Source organism: Oncorhynchus masou, chromosome 12, assembly GCF_036934945.1.
Source record: "Oncorhynchus masou masou isolate Uvic2021 chromosome 12, UVic_Omas_1.1, whole genome shotgun sequence".
NCBI classification, from domain to species: domain Eukaryota; kingdom Metazoa; phylum Chordata; class Actinopteri; order Salmoniformes; family Salmonidae; genus Oncorhynchus; species Oncorhynchus masou.
Window position 1 is genome coordinate 19,418,459 of NC_088223.1, and position 18,402 is coordinate 19,436,860.

The window sequence follows — 18,402 nt, forward strand, 5'->3', positions numbered from 1 at the left end:
CAGGGCAGGCAAAGACTTCAGCCATGGTAGTGGCAGAGACAGGGCAGGCAGAGGAGACACTGTACAGCTGTTTTCATCATAGAATTAGAAATGACTAGAATGGACAATCCAATTCAAGTCAATGTTTAGTCCATTCTAGTATTTCTGTTCCTATGGTTTTATCCAGTCTCTCACATGTTCTCTCTCACTGAAAGGGCTAATTAACATGGAGTGTACTGCTTCTCTCTCTGAGTAAACCTCTACTGACAGGGGGGAGTAAGGACTAGGGAGGAACGCACCAACCCCCTGCTGTGTGCTGCCCCACTTTAATGATCAGACAGAATGCATTAAAAAGGAGAAGAAAGAAACTCAACTAAATCCCTCTACCTCGTCAGGCGCTGTGGGCATGAAAGGGGGAGGGGCCCTTTTTCAATTAACATTGGTAATACGTTGGAGAGGAGCTGTGGGAAAAGCGTAACAGAAGGGGACACAGGCAGGCTGTTGGCGCCTATGGTGGGTTGGAAGGACCCACAGAAGGCAAGGATGTCAGTGGGAATACTGTAATTGAAGAGTATCTTAACATGGAGCGCGAAGCAAAAGGGAGGCAGGCAGGGAGGGAGGGGGAGAGAGAGAAAGACTCAGGGGTGTTTTTAATTCTCCTCATATGCATAATGAACTCATTGACAAGATGAGAGACTCCGTTCCCCAATGCCACTAACACATCAACCACATAACTCTCCCTTCCCAAATAACAGTCCAACAATGCTATTAGGAGAGCAGAGTGAAACAGTCTGAACTGGCAGTCCTTTTGTCTGTCTAGTTTAACTGTCCAGGCTTAAGCCACTAGAATGGAACTAGACCATAAACCTGTGACTGTTGTCTTTTTTTGTTTGTCTACCCAAACTAGGGTATCCAGCACCTCAGTGGTCCATTGTGTCCGGATCTTAAGAATCTGAATGGAGGGATTCATCCCCATCTGACATTAGAAGATGAAAAATAGAGAAAGCAATTACCCAGATATACATATCTGGATGTGTAGGTTTTATATTCTCTGACCTTTCTCAGAACAAGGGACTATTTGACATGGGAAAGCATGGTAGTTCAGACAGCTATACTATGGACAGCATAGAAGATGACAAGCATTCAAATGGAGGCAATGTCAATATGTTGTCTGTGTTCTGGCATCTGCAGCCTTCCTGTTAACTTCCTTGGAACGCTGCTTAGGATATGAACTAAATCAGGTGTATTCAACTCTGACCCTCTGATCTGGAGCCTGCTGGTATTCTGTTCTACTTGCACCCACCTGGTGTCCCAGGTCTAAATCAGTCCCTGATTAGAGGGGAACAATGACAAAAAAAAGCAGTGGAACTGGCTTCGAGGTCCAGAGGAACAAAATAATATATTCTAGCTCTGAAATGTGCCTGTTGAATCTGACAAATGGAGATGTCTGTGTCACGGCTGCAAATGGCAGAACACAGATGACTGTCTGCTGGAGAAGTGTCATGTTATGTTCCATTACATGACAAGGTCATGGTGATGCGTTTGCGTGAAACAGCTTTGAAACGTCATGTGTCAACTCAATCATTGTATGTTGACGACGCGACAGCGGTCGGCCAACAATGAGTCAGCCTACAGGGAGGAGGTTAGAGCCCAGGCAGAGTGGTGCCAGGAAAATAACCTCTCCCTCAACATCCCAAAAACTAAGGAGCAGATCGTAGACTGCAGCAGACAGAAGAGGGAGCATGCCCCCATCCAATCAACTGGGCCGCAATAGCGAGGGTCAAAAGATTAAAGTTTGTTTAGATGGTGGGCCGAAGCCAAAAAGAGTAAAGTTGACCGATCCCCGTCGAGGAAGGAGATCATTTTTTGTACATGACATGGTGAAGTGTGATTCATCACGCCAAAGAACGTGTTCCACTGTTCCAGAGTCCAATGTTGGTGAGCTTTACACCACTCCAGCCGACTCTTGGCATTGCGCATGGTGATCTTAGGCTTGTGTGCGGCTGCTCAGCCACAGAAACCCATTTCATGAAGCTCCCGACAAACAGTTCTTGTGCTGACGTTGCTTCCAGAGGCATTTTGGAACTTGGTAGTGAGTGTTGCAAACAAGGACAGAGAATGTTTACGTGCTACTCGTTTCGACACCTGGCGGTCCCGTTCTGTGAGCTTGTGTGGCCTACCAGTTTGCGGCTGAGCCGTTGTTGCTCCTTGATGTTTCCACTTCACAATAACAGCACTTACAGTTGACCGGGGCTGCTCTAGGCAGGGCAAAAATTTGACGAACTGACTTGTTGGAAAGGTGGCATCCTATGGGGGTGCCACATTGAAAGTCACTGTGCTCTTCAGTACGGGCCATTCTACTGCCAATGTTTATCTATGGAGATTGCATTGCTGTGTGCTCCATTGTATACACCTGTCAGCAACGGGTGTGGCTGAAATAGCCAAATCCTCTAATTTGAAGGGGTGTCGACATACTTTTGTATATATATAGTGTAGTAGGAGAGGTCAGGGTTGGTTCAGGAAGGACTCTCAGGGATCAAAGGTCAGAGAGTCTGTCCCTGTGACCTCAAAGCCTTGGGATGTCCTTTAATTAAATTGATTCTACAGTTGAACGGACTGAACGACCGGGGCAAGGAGATAGGGGTAAGGTGGTTGACACTGCAGATTGCCAGCTCATCAACGTCCATCCCCCCTAATGCTTCGTCCTCAACTCTGGAAAATGAAACATTTAAATCAGTTGGTACCAGCCTTGGGAGGAAGTCAGGAAAAAGGTGAAATTAGACTTTCATGAACAGTATAATTTTTCAGAAGCTCATTTAAATGGGAACTCTTAGATTCTCTCCAGAGAGCTGTGGCTAAGAGAGGGGTGGAGGGAGAATCTGCAGTGGTGTTTTGAGCTGGCAGCCATCCAAACCCCGAAACATTTGCGCTCATTAGGCGGCGGCGCAGGCAGGAAGACAGAACCCCCGTGGGGGGAGTGGAGGAGAGCAGCTCTCCTGAGCATCTCTAATCTCTATTGCTCCCTGCTGCACTCCTGATCTCCAGGCCCTAACCTGTAGTACACCAAAATAAGTGTCCCCAGAAACAAATACATCCCCAGGGAAAGCTGGGATCGAGCTGGTCAGGAGTAGAGTTGATAGGATGTATCCCAAATAGACACCCATTATCTTTATAGTGCACAACGTTTCACCAGGGCTGATAGCAAATAACATTACAACTCTTCAGAGTGCCCAGGTTAAAAGTAGTGCACTATATAGGGAACAGAGTGTCATTTGGGACACAGATTAGACGACTTTACTGTCCAGGCAGTCGCACACAGGCTTTCCATTTCGTGGTCTTCTGCAGGTCAGGGGATGATGGGAAAATGCCATCTGACGTGGATGGCTATAATCAATAAACAAAAGGGGGAGCTGCTCCCTCTCTCTCTCACCCCTACAACATGTTAGAGTACCGCTAACCCTCTGACCCCTACAACATGTTAGAGTACTGCTACCCTCTCACCCCCTACAACATGTTAGAGTACCGCTAACCCTCTGACCCCTACAACATGTTAGAGTACCGCTAACCCTCTGACCCCTACAACATGCTAGAGTACCGACAACCCTCTGACCCCTACAACATGTTAGAGTACCGCTAACCCTCTGACCCCTACAACATGTTAGAGTACCGCTAACCCTCTCACCCCTACAACATGTTAGAGTACCGCTAACCCTCTCACCGCCTACAACATGTTAGAGTACTGCTAACCCTCTCACCCTTACAACATGTTAGAGTACTGCTACCCTCTCACCCCCTACAACATGTTAGAGTACTGCTACCCTCTCACCCCCTACAACATGTTAGAGTACTGCTACCCTCTCACCCCCTACAACATGTTAGAGTACTGCTACCCTCTCACCCCCTACAACATGTTAGAGTACCGCTAACCCTCTGACCCCTACAACATGTTAGAGTACTGCTACCCTCTCACCCCCTACAACATGTTAGAGTACCGCTAACCCTCTCACCCCTACAACATGTTAGAGTACTGCTAACCCTCTCACCCCTACAACATGTTAGAGTACTGCTACCCTCTCACCCCCTACAAAATGTTAGAGTACTGCTACCCTCTCACCCCCTACAACATGTTAGAGTACCGCTAACCCTCTCACCCCTACAACATGTTAGAGTACTGCTAACCCTCTCACCCCTACAACATGTTAGAGTACTGCTACCCTCTCACCCCCTACAACATGTTAGAGTACCGCTAACCCTCTCACCCCTACAACATGTTAGAGTACTGCTAACCCTCTCACCCCTACAACATGTTAGAGTACTGCTACCCTCTCACCCCCTACAAAATGTTAGAGTACTGCTACCCTCTCACCCCCTACAAAATGTTAGAGTACTGCTAACCCTCTGATCCCTACAACATGCTAGAGTACCGATAACCCTCTGACCCCTACAACATGTTAGAGTACCGATAACCCTCTCACCCCTACAACATGTAGACGGTAGTATGAGGAACTCTGTTATATACCATGTCATATGCCCTCACTATAGCATCTTAGAAATACATGCAGTGACAACAGTGACCCCGCCACTCCCTCAGAGTATGTAGATGTCTGAACCTCTCGCTCTCGTTCTGTTGTCCTTCGGGATATCAGTTGTGTTTCAAGATTGGCAGTGGGGGGGGGTCGGTCAGTGAGATGAAGACTCTCCTATGGACAGCCTTAGAAGGGGTCAGAGAGGGAAGAGAAAGGTTGGTTCCCTGACCCCTTACTTTCTGACACTCAAATCCCCTCAGCTCTAGCCTGGATAAATCCTGCTCGCACATCCAGGGGCTTCTCTCAAACATATCCCTCCACTGAGGGGTGAAAAGGAAGGAGGGGAAGGAGGGAGGAAATTGCTCTTAAAACTACTTAAGAAGAGGAGAGGCAACTCTCCAGTCTGAGCCTGCCCACCAAATCAGGACGACTGTGTGAACTGAAGGGGCTCTGCATTTCAAATAAATACCTCCCGAACACAAACACACACCACACCGGGGTTTCCGTTAGCCGGTAATTGCCAGCTTTTGGCCGATTAAATAAATGAAATGCTGACAAATTAAATTGTGGCCTGCCAAATCTTCTGGGGCTACATATCACACATCCTGATTTTGTGCTTCAGAACCACTAACTCCTTGCGCGCTGCCTTATGTGAATGCTGCAGCGGAGAGAGAGTCCTTGGGCTACTGTTGATTGCAAAAATGGAGACCTTTTTCCATTGAAGTAAAAATAAAGTTAAAGTATGCCTACGGTGAAAAGCTTACAACAGGAATGTCCTGCTAATGGACAAGCTTTAATATTATACTGGGCAAAGGTGATAATGTTGGCACTGCCAAATGTGACTTGTTTCATAATACTAGGAGTATGTCATGCGTCACTACAGGAGAGGCATTTGAACATATTCATTTCAATCAAAATTAGGTTTTTGGCAGAAATGCCTTCGGGAACATGTGAACTTCCATGTGCCTTAATAACAAACTTGTATGCCATTTACAAGCCTAGTTGGTTATTCCACAGAAAAAGACAGGAACCTTCCTGTTTGCCATGATTGGCTGAGATAATGGATGGACTGGACATGCCAAGAGATGCCTTTCTTTTTTTTTAAGATATCACAAAGAATTGCAAAAGTATTGCTAATGCTCTCCACTTTCTGGAGGACCGAGTTTTGAAATCTGTGGCATGCCCGGTGGAAGCAGAGTATGATAGCTAAGGAGAAGGAGAAAATTCAGGTGTTTGATTGCAAATATGCAGTGTCGAAATGAGAACAAACAGCTGTTGTATAAAACACCTGTTTCCGGATGACAATTTCAAACTAAGGGCAACAGAGAGGGAGAAGCCTTCATCCATGTATACGGGTAAAATATTCTAGCTAGCTCGATTCAGATATTATACATGTCTAATCTTGTTATCAAGCCATTTTCATTGCAAGTTAAAGCGTACTGTCAGCTAGCTAGCTAAAGTTAGCTGGATGGCTCGCTAGCTAACATTACGTGTATGATTTCTTTAGTAATATTATTCGTATCTCAGAGCCATTTGCCTTGCTAGTTATAGCCTAATGTTAGCTACCTAGCTAACATTGAACCTCGTTGGTTAGCCTTAGCTACCTGCAGATTAATACAGGATAGCAATGTTATGAGTTGGAATTATGGTTCATTGTTTAACTAGCTAGCTACATGTCTAAACAAGACTCCACTACGCAAGTAACCATTTCACTGTACAGTTTACACCTTGTGACAAATAAACTTTCATCTTATTTGATATAGTGTGTGTTTACTAGAGACGGTAATGTGAAGAACCTGCACCAAAGTCAAATTAGGATAACGTTAGGCCAACGAGAATGTCCTGCTTTTATTTCGTCACACTCACAACCATAAGTTACTTTATGTAATTAGCTTGCATTAACTTGTAAATAATAATTTTGTTGTGAGTTTATTTTCCTGTAATAATGAAAACAAATTAGCTAAAGACGTTGTCAGCTATATGACATGGTCATTATTTGAACTGGCTAGCCAGCTAACGAGCAAGAAATAAACCAAAACATTGTTGAGAAAGTAGCTTTTAGTTGCCTGGTTTGCGAGATTGACATATACTAAATACATGTTTAAACGGATGGGTTTATTGGTGTTAAAATACACCAGTTATGCTATTTTGGACCACCAGGCTACTGATGTCATGCAGCCTGTCGTTTTTGTGTTTATACTTTTTCTTAAAGACATGTGAATCCTTAAAGAGATGGGTGGGGTTAAGGCTTAAGAGGGTGTGAACGATGCTGAATGAGTGTAGACAAAGAAGAGCTCTCCAGTAGGTGTACCAAAACATTCAAGGGACATTTTCAAAAAAATGGGTTTACAAGTTTATCAAATTTCAAAGCAGAATTACTTTCCCCATTGTTCCTCAACTGTTGTGTATGATATACAATTTTCTGTTTTTATCCAATGTAAAAATAAAAAAAACAGTTTCAAATTTTGCTACACAAGACCGAATCGAGCCGGTTGGTCACAAATTTAGGCTACTCTGCAAGCTAACATTACGTGTGATTTCCCCTCCTGTAGATCTATATTGCAGACACAGTAGCCTGTCTGAAAGAGAAGCATGTTGGGGTTGTAGCATGATGCTTTTTCCTTTAGACGTATTTTCAAATAACATCATACAGTGGACTCTTAAGCCTATAGGCCCATGCATTCAACGCCCTGATGCATTTAGTGCTCAATTCCGCAACAGCTGAACCATGGACAAGTATTGTTTCAGGAAAGTAAAAACCAATGAATTGGCTAAAGTTTTGCATATGCAATACAAAACACTATCCTTGTGTTTCGATGTAATTGGTTATAGGCTGTTTTTAAAGGACATGTAAATGTGGCTCATTATCCCTTGTTTATTGATGGTAATATTATTGATGACACACCCAATTCATATGGATGACCGGTCAAATGTCCGATAAATTACAATCTTCCTGGTCACTTGTCTGGTGCCAAATCTTCCTAGCGGAAGCACTGCCACACACAACTCAACAACGGAGGATAATTAATAAGGAGGAGAGGAGGAGGAGGGAGAGGGGGCATGATAAACAGACTGGGGAAGGTGGCTTCCATGAGCTGGCAGAGAGTGAATCCCTCACACAGAGCAGGACAGAGAAGCAGATATCTGGCTGAACAGATATGGCTAGTTGAAGGCTGATAAAATGAGAGACAGGCCACGCCAGTCAGTAACTAGAAGAGGAGGAAGATATCTCTGTAAATCGTTGACTGGCATAGAGGCAAGCATCAGAGAGAGGGAGAATAAAAAAGAAAGAGGGGGAATAAGAAAGAGAATAAGAAAGGGAAGTGGAATAAGAAAGAGGGGGAATAAGAAAGAAAGAGGGGGAATAAGAAAGACAGAGGGGGAATAAGAAAGAGAGAAGGGGAATAAGAAAGGGAGAGAAGGGGAATGAGAAAGAGAGAGAGGGGGAATGAGAAAGAGAGAGAGGGGGAATGAGAAAGAGAGAGAGGGGGAATGAGAAAGAGAGAGAGGGGGAATGAGAAAGAGAGAGAGGGGGAATGAGAAAGAGAGAGAGGGGGAATGAGAAAGAGAGAGAGGGGGGGATAAGAAAGAGAGAGAGGGGGGAATGAGAAAGAGAGAGGGGGAATAAGAAAGAGAGAGAGGGGGGGAATAAGAAAGAGAGAGAGGGGGGAATAAGAAAGAGAGAAGGGGAATAAGAAAGGGAGAGAAGGGGAATGAGAAAGAGAGAGAGGGGGGAATGAGAAAGAGAGAGAGGGGGGAATGAGAAAGAGAGAGAGGGGGGAATGAGAAAGAGAGAGAGGGGGGAATGAGAAAGAGAGAGAGGGGGAATGAGAAAGAGAGAGAGGGGGAATGAGAAAGAGAGAGAGGGGGAATGAGAAAGAGAGAGAGGGGGAATGAGAAAGAGAGAGGGGGGAATGAGAAAGAGAGAGAGGGGGAATGAGAAAGAGAGAGGGGGGAATGAGAAAGAGAGAGAGGGGGGAATGAGAAAGAGAGAGGGGGGATAAGAAAGAGAGAGGGGGGGATAAGAAAGAGAGAGGGGGATAAGAAAGAGAGAGAGGGGGAATAAGAAAGAGAGAGAGGGGGAATAAGAAAGAGAGAGAGGGGGAATGAGAAAGAGAGAGAGGGGGAATAAGAAAGAGAGAGGGGGAATAAGAAAGAGAGAGGGGGAATAAGAAAGAGAGGGGGGGAATAAGAAAGAGAGAGGGGGAATAAGAAAGAGAGGGGGAGAATAAGAAAGAGAGAAGGGGAATAAGAAAGGGAGAGAAGGGGAATGAGAAAGAGAGAGAGGGGGAATGAGAAAGAGAGAGAGGGGGATAAGAAAGAGAGAGGGGGATAAGAAAGAGAGAGGGGGGAATAAGAAAGAGAGAGAGGGGGAATAAGAAAGAGAGAGAGGGGGAATAAGAAAGAGAGAGAGGGGGAATGAGAAAGAGAGAGAGGGGGGAATGAGAAAGAGAGAGAGGGGGGAATAAGAAAGAGAGAGAGGGGGGAATAAGAAAGAGAGAGAGGGGGGAATAAGAAAGAGAGAGGGGGGAATAAGAAAGAGAGAGGGGGAATAAGAAAGAGAGGGGGGAATAAAAGAGAGGGGGATTAAGAAAGGGAGGGGGATTAAGAAAGGGAAGGGGATTTTTTATTTCACCTTTATTTAACCAGGTAGGCCAGTTGAGAACAAGTTCTCATATACAACTGCAACCTGGCCAAGATTAAGCAAAGCAGTATGAAAAACAACAACACAGAGTTACACACAAACAAACATACAGTCAATAACAGAAAAGAAAAATAGAAGAAAAAAAAAGAAAAATCTATGTACAGTGTATGCAAATGTAGAAAAGTAGGGAGGTAGGCAATAAGTAGGCCCTAGAAGTGAAAATAATTACAATTTGCTTTAATACTGGAGTGATTGATGTGCAGATGATGATGTGCAAGTAGAGATACTGGGGTGCAAAAGAGCAAGAGGGTAAGTAATACTATGGGGATGAGGTAGTTGGATGGGCTATTTACAGATTGGCTGTGTACAGGTACAATGACCAGTAAGCTGCTCCGACAGCTGATGCTTAAAGCTGGAGAAGGAGATAAGACTCCATCTTCAGAGATTTTCGCAATTCGTTCCAGTCATTGGCAGCAGAGAACTGGAAGGAAAGGCAGCTAAAGGAAGTGTTGGCTTTGGGGATGACCAATGAAATATACCTGCTGGAGGGCGTGCTACGGGTGGGTAGTATATGGGGTTTTGGTGACAAAACGGATGGCACTGTGATAGACTACATCCAGTTTGCTGAGTAGAGTGCTGGAGGCTATTTTGTAAATGACATCGCCGAAGTCAAGGATCGGTAGGATAGTTTCTGAATAAGAAAGAGAGAAAGAGATGAGGGAATGAGAGAGAGAGAAAGAAAGAAAGAAAGAGGATGAGAGAGTGAGAGACAATGACAGATAGGGTATTAAAGAGAGCGAAAAACAGTGAGAATGCATGCTGACGCCCCCCACCCACAGGGGATAGCCTAATAATATAATGACAGGCCATTATCTATGTCCATGGCTTATCGATTGATGGTAGTACCACCAGTTTCATCTGCTGGTACGTGCAACCTTGCTGATCACACACAGCAATCTGTCGCTAATTCAAATACCACTGCTTAATTGTTGTAGCACACCAACGCACACTGGAAAGGGGGAGAAAGGGGGGAGAGGGGTGGAGAGGGGAGAGAGGGGGAGAAAGGGGGAGAGAGGGAGATGAGTCTGGCCCTGGTAAAACGGTCATTAAGTACCCTAACAATGCTTTTTCACAAGTCTGAACACGAACCCTGTCCGTCCGTCTGTCTGGCGGGTCTTCAGTACATGACAAAACATACATTATCACACTAATGGTTTTAAATCCCACAATATGAGAAGGTTTGAACCCATTAGCAAATGTCCATTTACTGTCCGTAAAACACAAAGGTTTTGGGATGGAAAAAGGGGTGGAATTTATAATCCACAGTTAAAAGCCTGTACAGTTCAATTCTGTTGGAAGCTACTTTAATTCCAGCACTTTCTCTGAGTAGCAACCATAAACCTTTTAAAAGCATCAATGAGCGCTATAGGCTGTGGCACGTCAGTAAAAAATGTTTTTATGTTTGGACTTTCTTTTATACAATGCATGTTTTCACTGCTTGGTAGTATATAAATTAATTGGTTTTCTTTCAAAAAAAAGTTGGATGTGTCTGACTCAATTATTCAACAAGGTTGTTCTGACTCAGGCCTATAATGCGCTAATGTCGTGTCAAATCCTTGCCAACCTGGCATGGTATAATTTGATACAGAATCTTTTCTTAATTTACAGACTAATCAACACTGATCATGCTCAGTCCTGGCCGATATGCTGCCTTGCAAAGTAGAATAGTAGCCTAGGCTATAGTGTCGGCCCACAATGCACTTTTATGAATGCCCATGTGGTAGCCTACTGTTTGTAAAACAGTCAATCCCTGTCATTTGGTTACATTAATTTCTGTTAATGCATGTACTAATTACAGTAATTTACCGTTCTCATTCTCGGAGTGGAAACGTTGTTGCAGGGTTCACAACCTACTACACTTGTGAGAAACAAGTTTAGGTTTATTTCTTACCCTAATTTACGAGCTCCATGTGAGCAATGAGCATGTGTCTGGCTTCTCTGTCCTGTTAATGTTGATGGAGTGCTCATCTGAACACGCATAGAAGTACCCGGCCTGCATCTCGCAAATGTCAAATGCAGGAAAGTGCCTACATCAGGCGGTGTCAGAGGAAGGCCCTAATTGTCAAACACTCCAACCACCCTAGTCATAGACTGTTCTCTCTGCTACCGCACGGCAAGCGGTACCAGAGTGCCAAGTCTAGGTCCAATGCATTGCCCCCCCTCACTTCTACTCTCTGTTATTAGCAATGCAGTCACTTTAATAACTCTACCGACATGTACAGTGGGGCAAAAAAGTATTTAGTCAGCCACCATAATTTGCAAATAAATTCATTAAAAATCCTACAATGTGATTTTCTGGATTTTTTTTCTCGCATTTTGTCTGTCACAGTTAAAGTGTACCTATGATGAAAATAACAGGCCTCTCTCATATTTTTAAGTGGGAGAACTTGCACAATTGGTGGCTGACTAAATACTTTTTTGCCCCACTGTACATATTACCTCGACACCCCTGTATATAGCCTCCACATTGACTCTGTACCGGTACCCCCTGTATATAACCTCCACATTGACTCTGTACCGGTGCCCCCTGTATATAACCTCCACATTGACTCTGTACCTGTACCCCCTGTATATAGTCTCCACATTGACTCTGTACCGGTATCCCCTGTATATAGCCTCCACATTGACTCTGTAACGGTACCCCCTGTATATAGCTTCCACATTGACTCTGTACCGGTACCCCCTGTATATAGCCTCCACATTGACTCTGTACCGGTACCCCCTGTATATAGCCTCCACATTGACTCTGTACCGGTACCCCCTGTATATAGTCTCCACATGGACTCTGTACCGGTATCCCCTGTATATAGCCTCCACATTGACTCTGTACCGGTACCCCCTGTATATAGTCTCCACATGGACTCTGTACCGGTATCCCCTGTATATAGCCTCCACATTGACTCTGTACCTGTACCCCCTGTATATAGCTTCCACATCGACTCTGTACCTGTACCCCCTGTATATAGCCTCCACATTGACTCTGTACCTGTACCCCCTGTATATAGCCTCCACATTGACTCTGTACTGGTACCCCCTGTATATAGCCTCCACATTGACTCTGTACCTGTACCCCCTGTATATAGCCTCCACATTGACTCTGTACATAGCCTCCACATTGACTCTGTACCGGTACCCCCTGTATATAGCCTCCACATTGACTCTGTACCTGTACCCCCTGTATATAGCCTCCACATTGACTCTGTACATAGCCTCCACATTGACTCTGTACCGGTACCCCCTGTATATAGCCTCCACATTGACTCTGTACCGGTACCCCCTGTATATAACCTCCACATTGACTCTGTACCTGTATCCCCTGTATAGAGCCCCACTATTGTTATTTTACTGCTGCTCTTTAATTATTATCTCTTAATTTTTGTTTGTATTTTCTGCATTGTTGGTTAAAGGCTTGTAAGTAAGCATTTCACTGTATTCGGCGCATGTGACAGATTGAATTTGATTTGAGTAGCTGGAATCTTAACATACCGTATGCAGCTGTAGTGTTTGAATGTGCTGTAGTAGCTGGAATCTTAACATACCGTATGCAGCTGTAGTGTTTGAATGTGCTGTAGTAGCTGGAATCTTAACATACCTTATGCAGCTGTAGTGTTTGAATGTGCTGTAGTAGCTGGAATCTTAACATACCTTATGCAGCTGTAGTGTTTGAATGTGCTGTAGTAGCTGGAATCTTAACATACCTTATGCAGCTGTAGTGTTTGAATGTGCTGTAGTAGCTGGAATCTTAACATACCTTATGCAGCTGTAGTGTTTGAATGTGCTGGCAGCCTTCTGACATTCCAGACACAACTGAATGGCACCAGGATAGTCCTCCTCCTACAGGACAGAGAGACAAACTAAAAATGAGAATATCAGACATTAAACAAACTCCGTCAAACATCATTTGGTTGGTTAAAGACTAGGGCTAACTTCCTGATTAGTACATATTTTGGTGTATACAAGAATACACAAACATATTGTGTTGAAGTAGGCCAGAGTGAAAAAAAGTTTGGTAACCACTACTGTTACTACTGTATGTAGCTTGGTCTTGGTGGGATAACTCAGAGCGTCAGCTCTTTTCGATCCTATGGGCTACAACTAAATACTTCTCATTTGTATATCTGTCGCTAGCCTTACAATCTACTGAAATCTATGGCTATGGTGACAGCAGCAGGAATGAGTCTAGGATGGTCTGCCATTACAAATGGGATTCAGGGATTCATGACGATCTGGATTTAATAACCAAGCTTCATCTAAACTCAGCTTCCTAGAGCACCCGTGCGTGAGTCTCTTACCTCCAGCATCTCACTGAGTCGAACATCAGTCCTTTGCTGTAAAACAACAAGCAAAACAGTTAAAGGAATACTTCTGGATTTTGGCAATTGGCTCTTTATCTACTTACCCAGAGTCAGATGAACTCGTGGATACTATTTTTATGTCTCTGTGTGCAGTTTGAAGTAAGTTGTTTACTAGCACAACTGCTAACTAGCGTTAGCGAAATGACGAGGTCTTGTTAAGATTATGCTAACGTAAGTTAGCATTGGCTCACCAATTAACTTCCTTCATTCTGGACAGAGACATAAAAAATGGTATACACAAGTGTATCTACTTCCTCAGAGTCTAATGAAGGGCCTCATTGACAAAATCCCTAAGTATCCCTTTAAGAATGATCATCATTATCAAGGACCACAACCTAAATGTTGAGCCTCAATTAGGCTCGGGGCGGCAGGGTAGCCTAGTGGTTAAGAGCGTTGGACTAGTAACCGGAAGGTTGCAAGCTCAAACCCCCGAGCTGACAAGGTACAAATCTGTCGTTCTGCCCCTGAACAGGCAGTTAACCCACTGTTCCTAGGCCGTCATTGAAAATAAGAATTTGTTCTTAACTGACTTGCCTAGTTAAATAAAGGTAAAATATTTTAAAAATAATAACATCCCACAAATGAATTGTGTTGCATGTAGATATCCATATGTCTGTATCAGGATTTAAAGCAACAAGGTGACTTAGACAGTTACCAGGGTCTTGATGGTCCTCAGTGATTTCAGCAGGCCTGTGAGCAGGTGTCTCCTCCTCTGATTGGCTAGGAGCCCCAGGCTGGCCTCGGTGAAGTCCTCCTTTGAAATACTCAGCTGCCTGGAACCAGGAAGTGACATCATGAAACATTTACCATCCTGGCACAGTTCTGTTGGAGTAGTCTCAAAATGCTTCGCAACTCTGACTGAACCGAAGTACAGGTAAACTTGTTGTACATGTGCACAGTGGGAATGATATTAATTAGCAGGCTCAATGCTGAGAGGACTATTCAACCCCAAGCATCCCCAATGGAAGAAAACTAGCTTTGAGAGGGAGGGTCACATCTGAGTACTTACCTCCTAGCATTGGTGCAAATCACTGCAGCCAGCTGTAGATTGGTTTGTAATGACGTCACCCTCTCCAACTCCTGCAGAAAACAAGAGATCCATTCACAATTGAGTGACCAAAGTTACTCTTTCTTTAACAGTCCACTCTGCACTTGGTCAAATGTTACGGTACAGTACAGAAGATAACAATTGAGTTGAACGCTAGCTGTAATAGGACTGTGTATAATAAAGGGTTACTGTAACTTTTAAAGTCAGTTGAATTGTCTCTCATCTGCTCCAGTTTCCTGTGAGCCCCATCTGTCACTAATGGGGTGAATCAGGGAGAATCATTCCCCCACACATTCTTCTGTTTCTCTTGCGCACCCCACTGTGACCCATGAGAAAACACCACACCGCATTCTCCTCCATCCATCGTCTCTATTCAGTACCAGTGCGTCACTGGCAAAGGCTTCAACATATCAACCCTAAAGTGTGTGTTTGTGCATGAGTGTGTCATAATATCAAAAACACAAACATTCAGAGAGAAATGGAAGAGTTCTGTAATGGAAAGAGGAAATGAGTGGTTTTACATGGAAAAGGCCGACCCAACAGCGACCTCTCAAAGAACAAACATGCCCTCAGCTACTGTGGATTCACTGAAAAGTGATATTCTGACTTGTTTTTTGAAGAGCCAGCTGTCATCGCCTTGAGGTGAGAGCGCACGCTAACTAACCTTATCTTAGGGGAACATTATTGGGGCTGGTCAAAGACTGAAAGAGGCAGCCGTCAGAGAAAGACAACACACCCTGTCATGTTTTTTTTGTATACATGTATTTTTATTCAGGTTTTACAGAATGTACATCAATGTAAGTACAAAGAATACTGTCATGTTAAAAACAACTATTTGGTGAGGGAATACGAGGTGGAAAATTGATTCAGCGCAGTAGATAAAGAGGGGCAAACAGAGAAAGGGTTCTTACGTCAGAGCAGACGTCTAAACAAACAATCCCATTCAAACCGGATAGAGAAGAGCCTCCTGGCTGGCTTGATCAGTTGACATAAAACAAGTCACAAACAACTCATAGTTTAAGGGCATGGATGCTGTTAACCTCATGAAGTGAGGGACATAAGGCCTACTGCTACATGCAAGTGGACACGACTCAGGCTGTACCCAAACTAACCTCTCCCAGATCAACTGAATGACCATACATCAAACATAATGCAGCTCCGTGTTGCCAGCAGAATCAGCCTCTGAGGCTGACTAGACGCTTCATTTTCAACCCGTCTAAACCTTTTCTTTTTGTACAGCAATTCAGCTTTTAGCTGCAAATGTGTACAGGATCAAATAACCCTTATGCAGTATAGTAGGCCTTACATGATGAGCAATAGAGTTGCTGTAGTTGAACAGTATGAATGTAGTATTTTCAGAGCAAGTTAAACAACATGCATTAGTAATGCTGAACAAATAGTGTCCTTGGACGTGCCCTTGCCCAAAGGGCGGAGTGGCCTAGTGGCAGCTCTGCTGAGTCACTGAGAATTAAGAAATAGTGACTCAACGCGGCACAGTCACATCATTAGTGAGACCGACCAGTAAGCCAAGTTTCTCCCTAATACCCAGGCCAGTGGCCCGAAATCCCATTGTAAAACCTGAAGCTAGCTACAGCTCTCGGGTGTCGCCTGCACACCAATGGCAGACAAGGTTAAGGCCTTAAGTCCAATGAATCATCAGAAAACTTCTTAGCATGACAATTGGGTTTTCAGTGGTATAATTTGTGTCTGTGAAAGAAGCAGTGTGTGTGGAATGCAAGCTAAATACAGAAAAACACCAGAAACCTATCACACATACCTAAAATGTACTTCCTGACTGAGCAAATGGAAGCCGTAGCCCAACACCCGGTCCGTTCACAGCCCTTTGCGCTAGAATGGCTGAGACACACGGCAAGGGGTCTCTACTATAGAGTTTACACATCTTTCTAACCATTTATACCTCTGTTTGGAGACACATCTATCTAGCTGATCCAGCAGATCTGATAGAACATCCCCATCGGGTTATAGAGACAGACACTCATACACACACAGCAGCCTGGGGATTAACACATGACCTCTGCCCTATCTCCCATCCTCCCAGGAGTAAACCTGTCTGTTAGCGAGCTGACAACCACAGCAGCAGATGTTTTATTTGATTTATTTAACCTTTGTTTAACTAGGCAAGTTAGTTAAGAACAAATTCTAATTTACAATGACGGCCTAGGAACAGTGGGTTAACTGCCTTGTTCAGGGGCAGAACGACAGATTTTTACCTTGTCAGCTCTGGGATTTGACCGAGCAACCTTTCAGTTACTGGCCCAACGTCTAACCGCCCCAAGCAGATACTGTCGCTTCTAAAAACACAGTGGTGCAAAAGGCCAAATCAACCCCTCAGAATACTATGATATAGGTAGAAGTGGCAATAATACATTTCTCAAGCGACCCAGGACGTGGGTGGAAATGGAAGATGAGATTTGATGGGAAGCAAATGACACTCGACGAGCTGTTCACCACTTTAGAAGTACAGCTGAATGGTGAACTGCATCTCAGTGGTGTAGTGGAGGGTATACCCAGGTACACACCGCATACCCACTTATTTTTCAGTGGGCATTACGTATACTCACTTCTTAATGCCCACTGATATGTATCAAAGTAGTGTGGTGGAAGTACATGCCGTATCAATTAATAAGACAGATGGAACAGATCAGAATGTTCAGCTTAAAAATGTTGATTATTTGTTCACATTTTAGGCACAGCAATGTGCACACGGCAGTAGGCCTATGGTGGGATTTTGGCTATAGGCTGCTTTGAAGCAAGCTAAGACACGTTTCATAATAGGAAGTAAAACGTCCAGGTTTCAAATAATTCAGGAACAGGGAAAATATAGCGATGCCAATGATAGACCTAACCGTCTTCTGGTAGATGGAAAGGCTTTCCCAAAAACCTATTAAACGTTTACGAGCTACAAAGTAGCCTATCCCAACCGGTCAGAATGATATCATGAATATATGCGTCAATCCAGAGGTCATTTCTTTTGAAATCTACATCTCATGTGACAGAAACAGCTAACCAAACAACAGAGCTAGGTGTCTGCACACTTGAATTAAAAGGGTAAAAAAGTAATTTCTTAGATTTTCCCAGACCTCAAAAATGGTCTCCTGATGTGGTTCAACCATTGTTGTTGAGTTAGAACATACATTTTTGTTGTTTTTATATAAACATTGTGACTGAGAGCAAAGACATGATAAAAAATAAATACTCACTTAAAAGCCTAATTTACATTTCAATAGTAAGCCTACTATTAGCCTACTTGCACAGTACAGCTTGGGTTGGACTGACTGAAAGACCAATATGGGATTCACCATTTTAGGTCATTCAGAGTGTATGTCACTGTTTCTCATAGAATTTATCACGCCGGGTGGGACGTTTGAGACATTTTTGGCGACATTCAGGAGACATGAAGGTCATCCTCTGAGATGGTTTGGACATAGTAACTGTTCTATATTCATGTATGCCACCGCCCCCAACACACTGACTACACATTGTCCTGGGTCCTGTCACATTCAAATAAATGGTTGTGGGGGGGAAATGTGACTGCTCAGAAAAATGTGTCTGCAATCAAAAACAGCACACACACACACACACACTCCGTTCTCCAATCTACCCTCCAAGAAGGGCGAGAGATCATGTTTAATTACAGTTCCAAGTAGCTAGCTGCTCAGTTTACCAAAAAAAAAAAAACACACTTTTTTGGCCAATTACATTTACACAGGTGCTGCCAGCAGTAGACAATCTACAGACAGAATACAGACACACAGTCAACATACACAA

The 18,402-nt window shown here is 43.9% G+C and overlaps 1 protein-coding gene across 2 annotated transcripts in view; it reads right to left on the reverse strand.

Moving 5' to 3' along the window:
* vps50 (VPS50 EARP/GARPII complex subunit) overlaps positions 1 to 18,402 on the reverse strand; it is a 231,718-nt gene that overhangs the window by 173,365 nt on the left and 39,951 nt on the right. For both annotated transcript variants that reach the window (XM_064979831.1, XM_064979830.1), the window contains exons 6-9: positions 14,575 to 14,645; positions 14,221 to 14,338; positions 13,503 to 13,538; positions 12,962 to 13,044 (exon numbers count right to left, since the gene is read on the reverse strand). In XM_064979831.1, the coding sequence (XP_064835903.1) occupies positions 12,962 to 13,044; positions 13,503 to 13,538; positions 14,221 to 14,338; positions 14,575 to 14,645 (308 nt within the window). The remainder of the gene's footprint in view (positions 1 to 12,961; positions 13,045 to 13,502; positions 13,539 to 14,220; positions 14,339 to 14,574; positions 14,646 to 18,402) is intronic.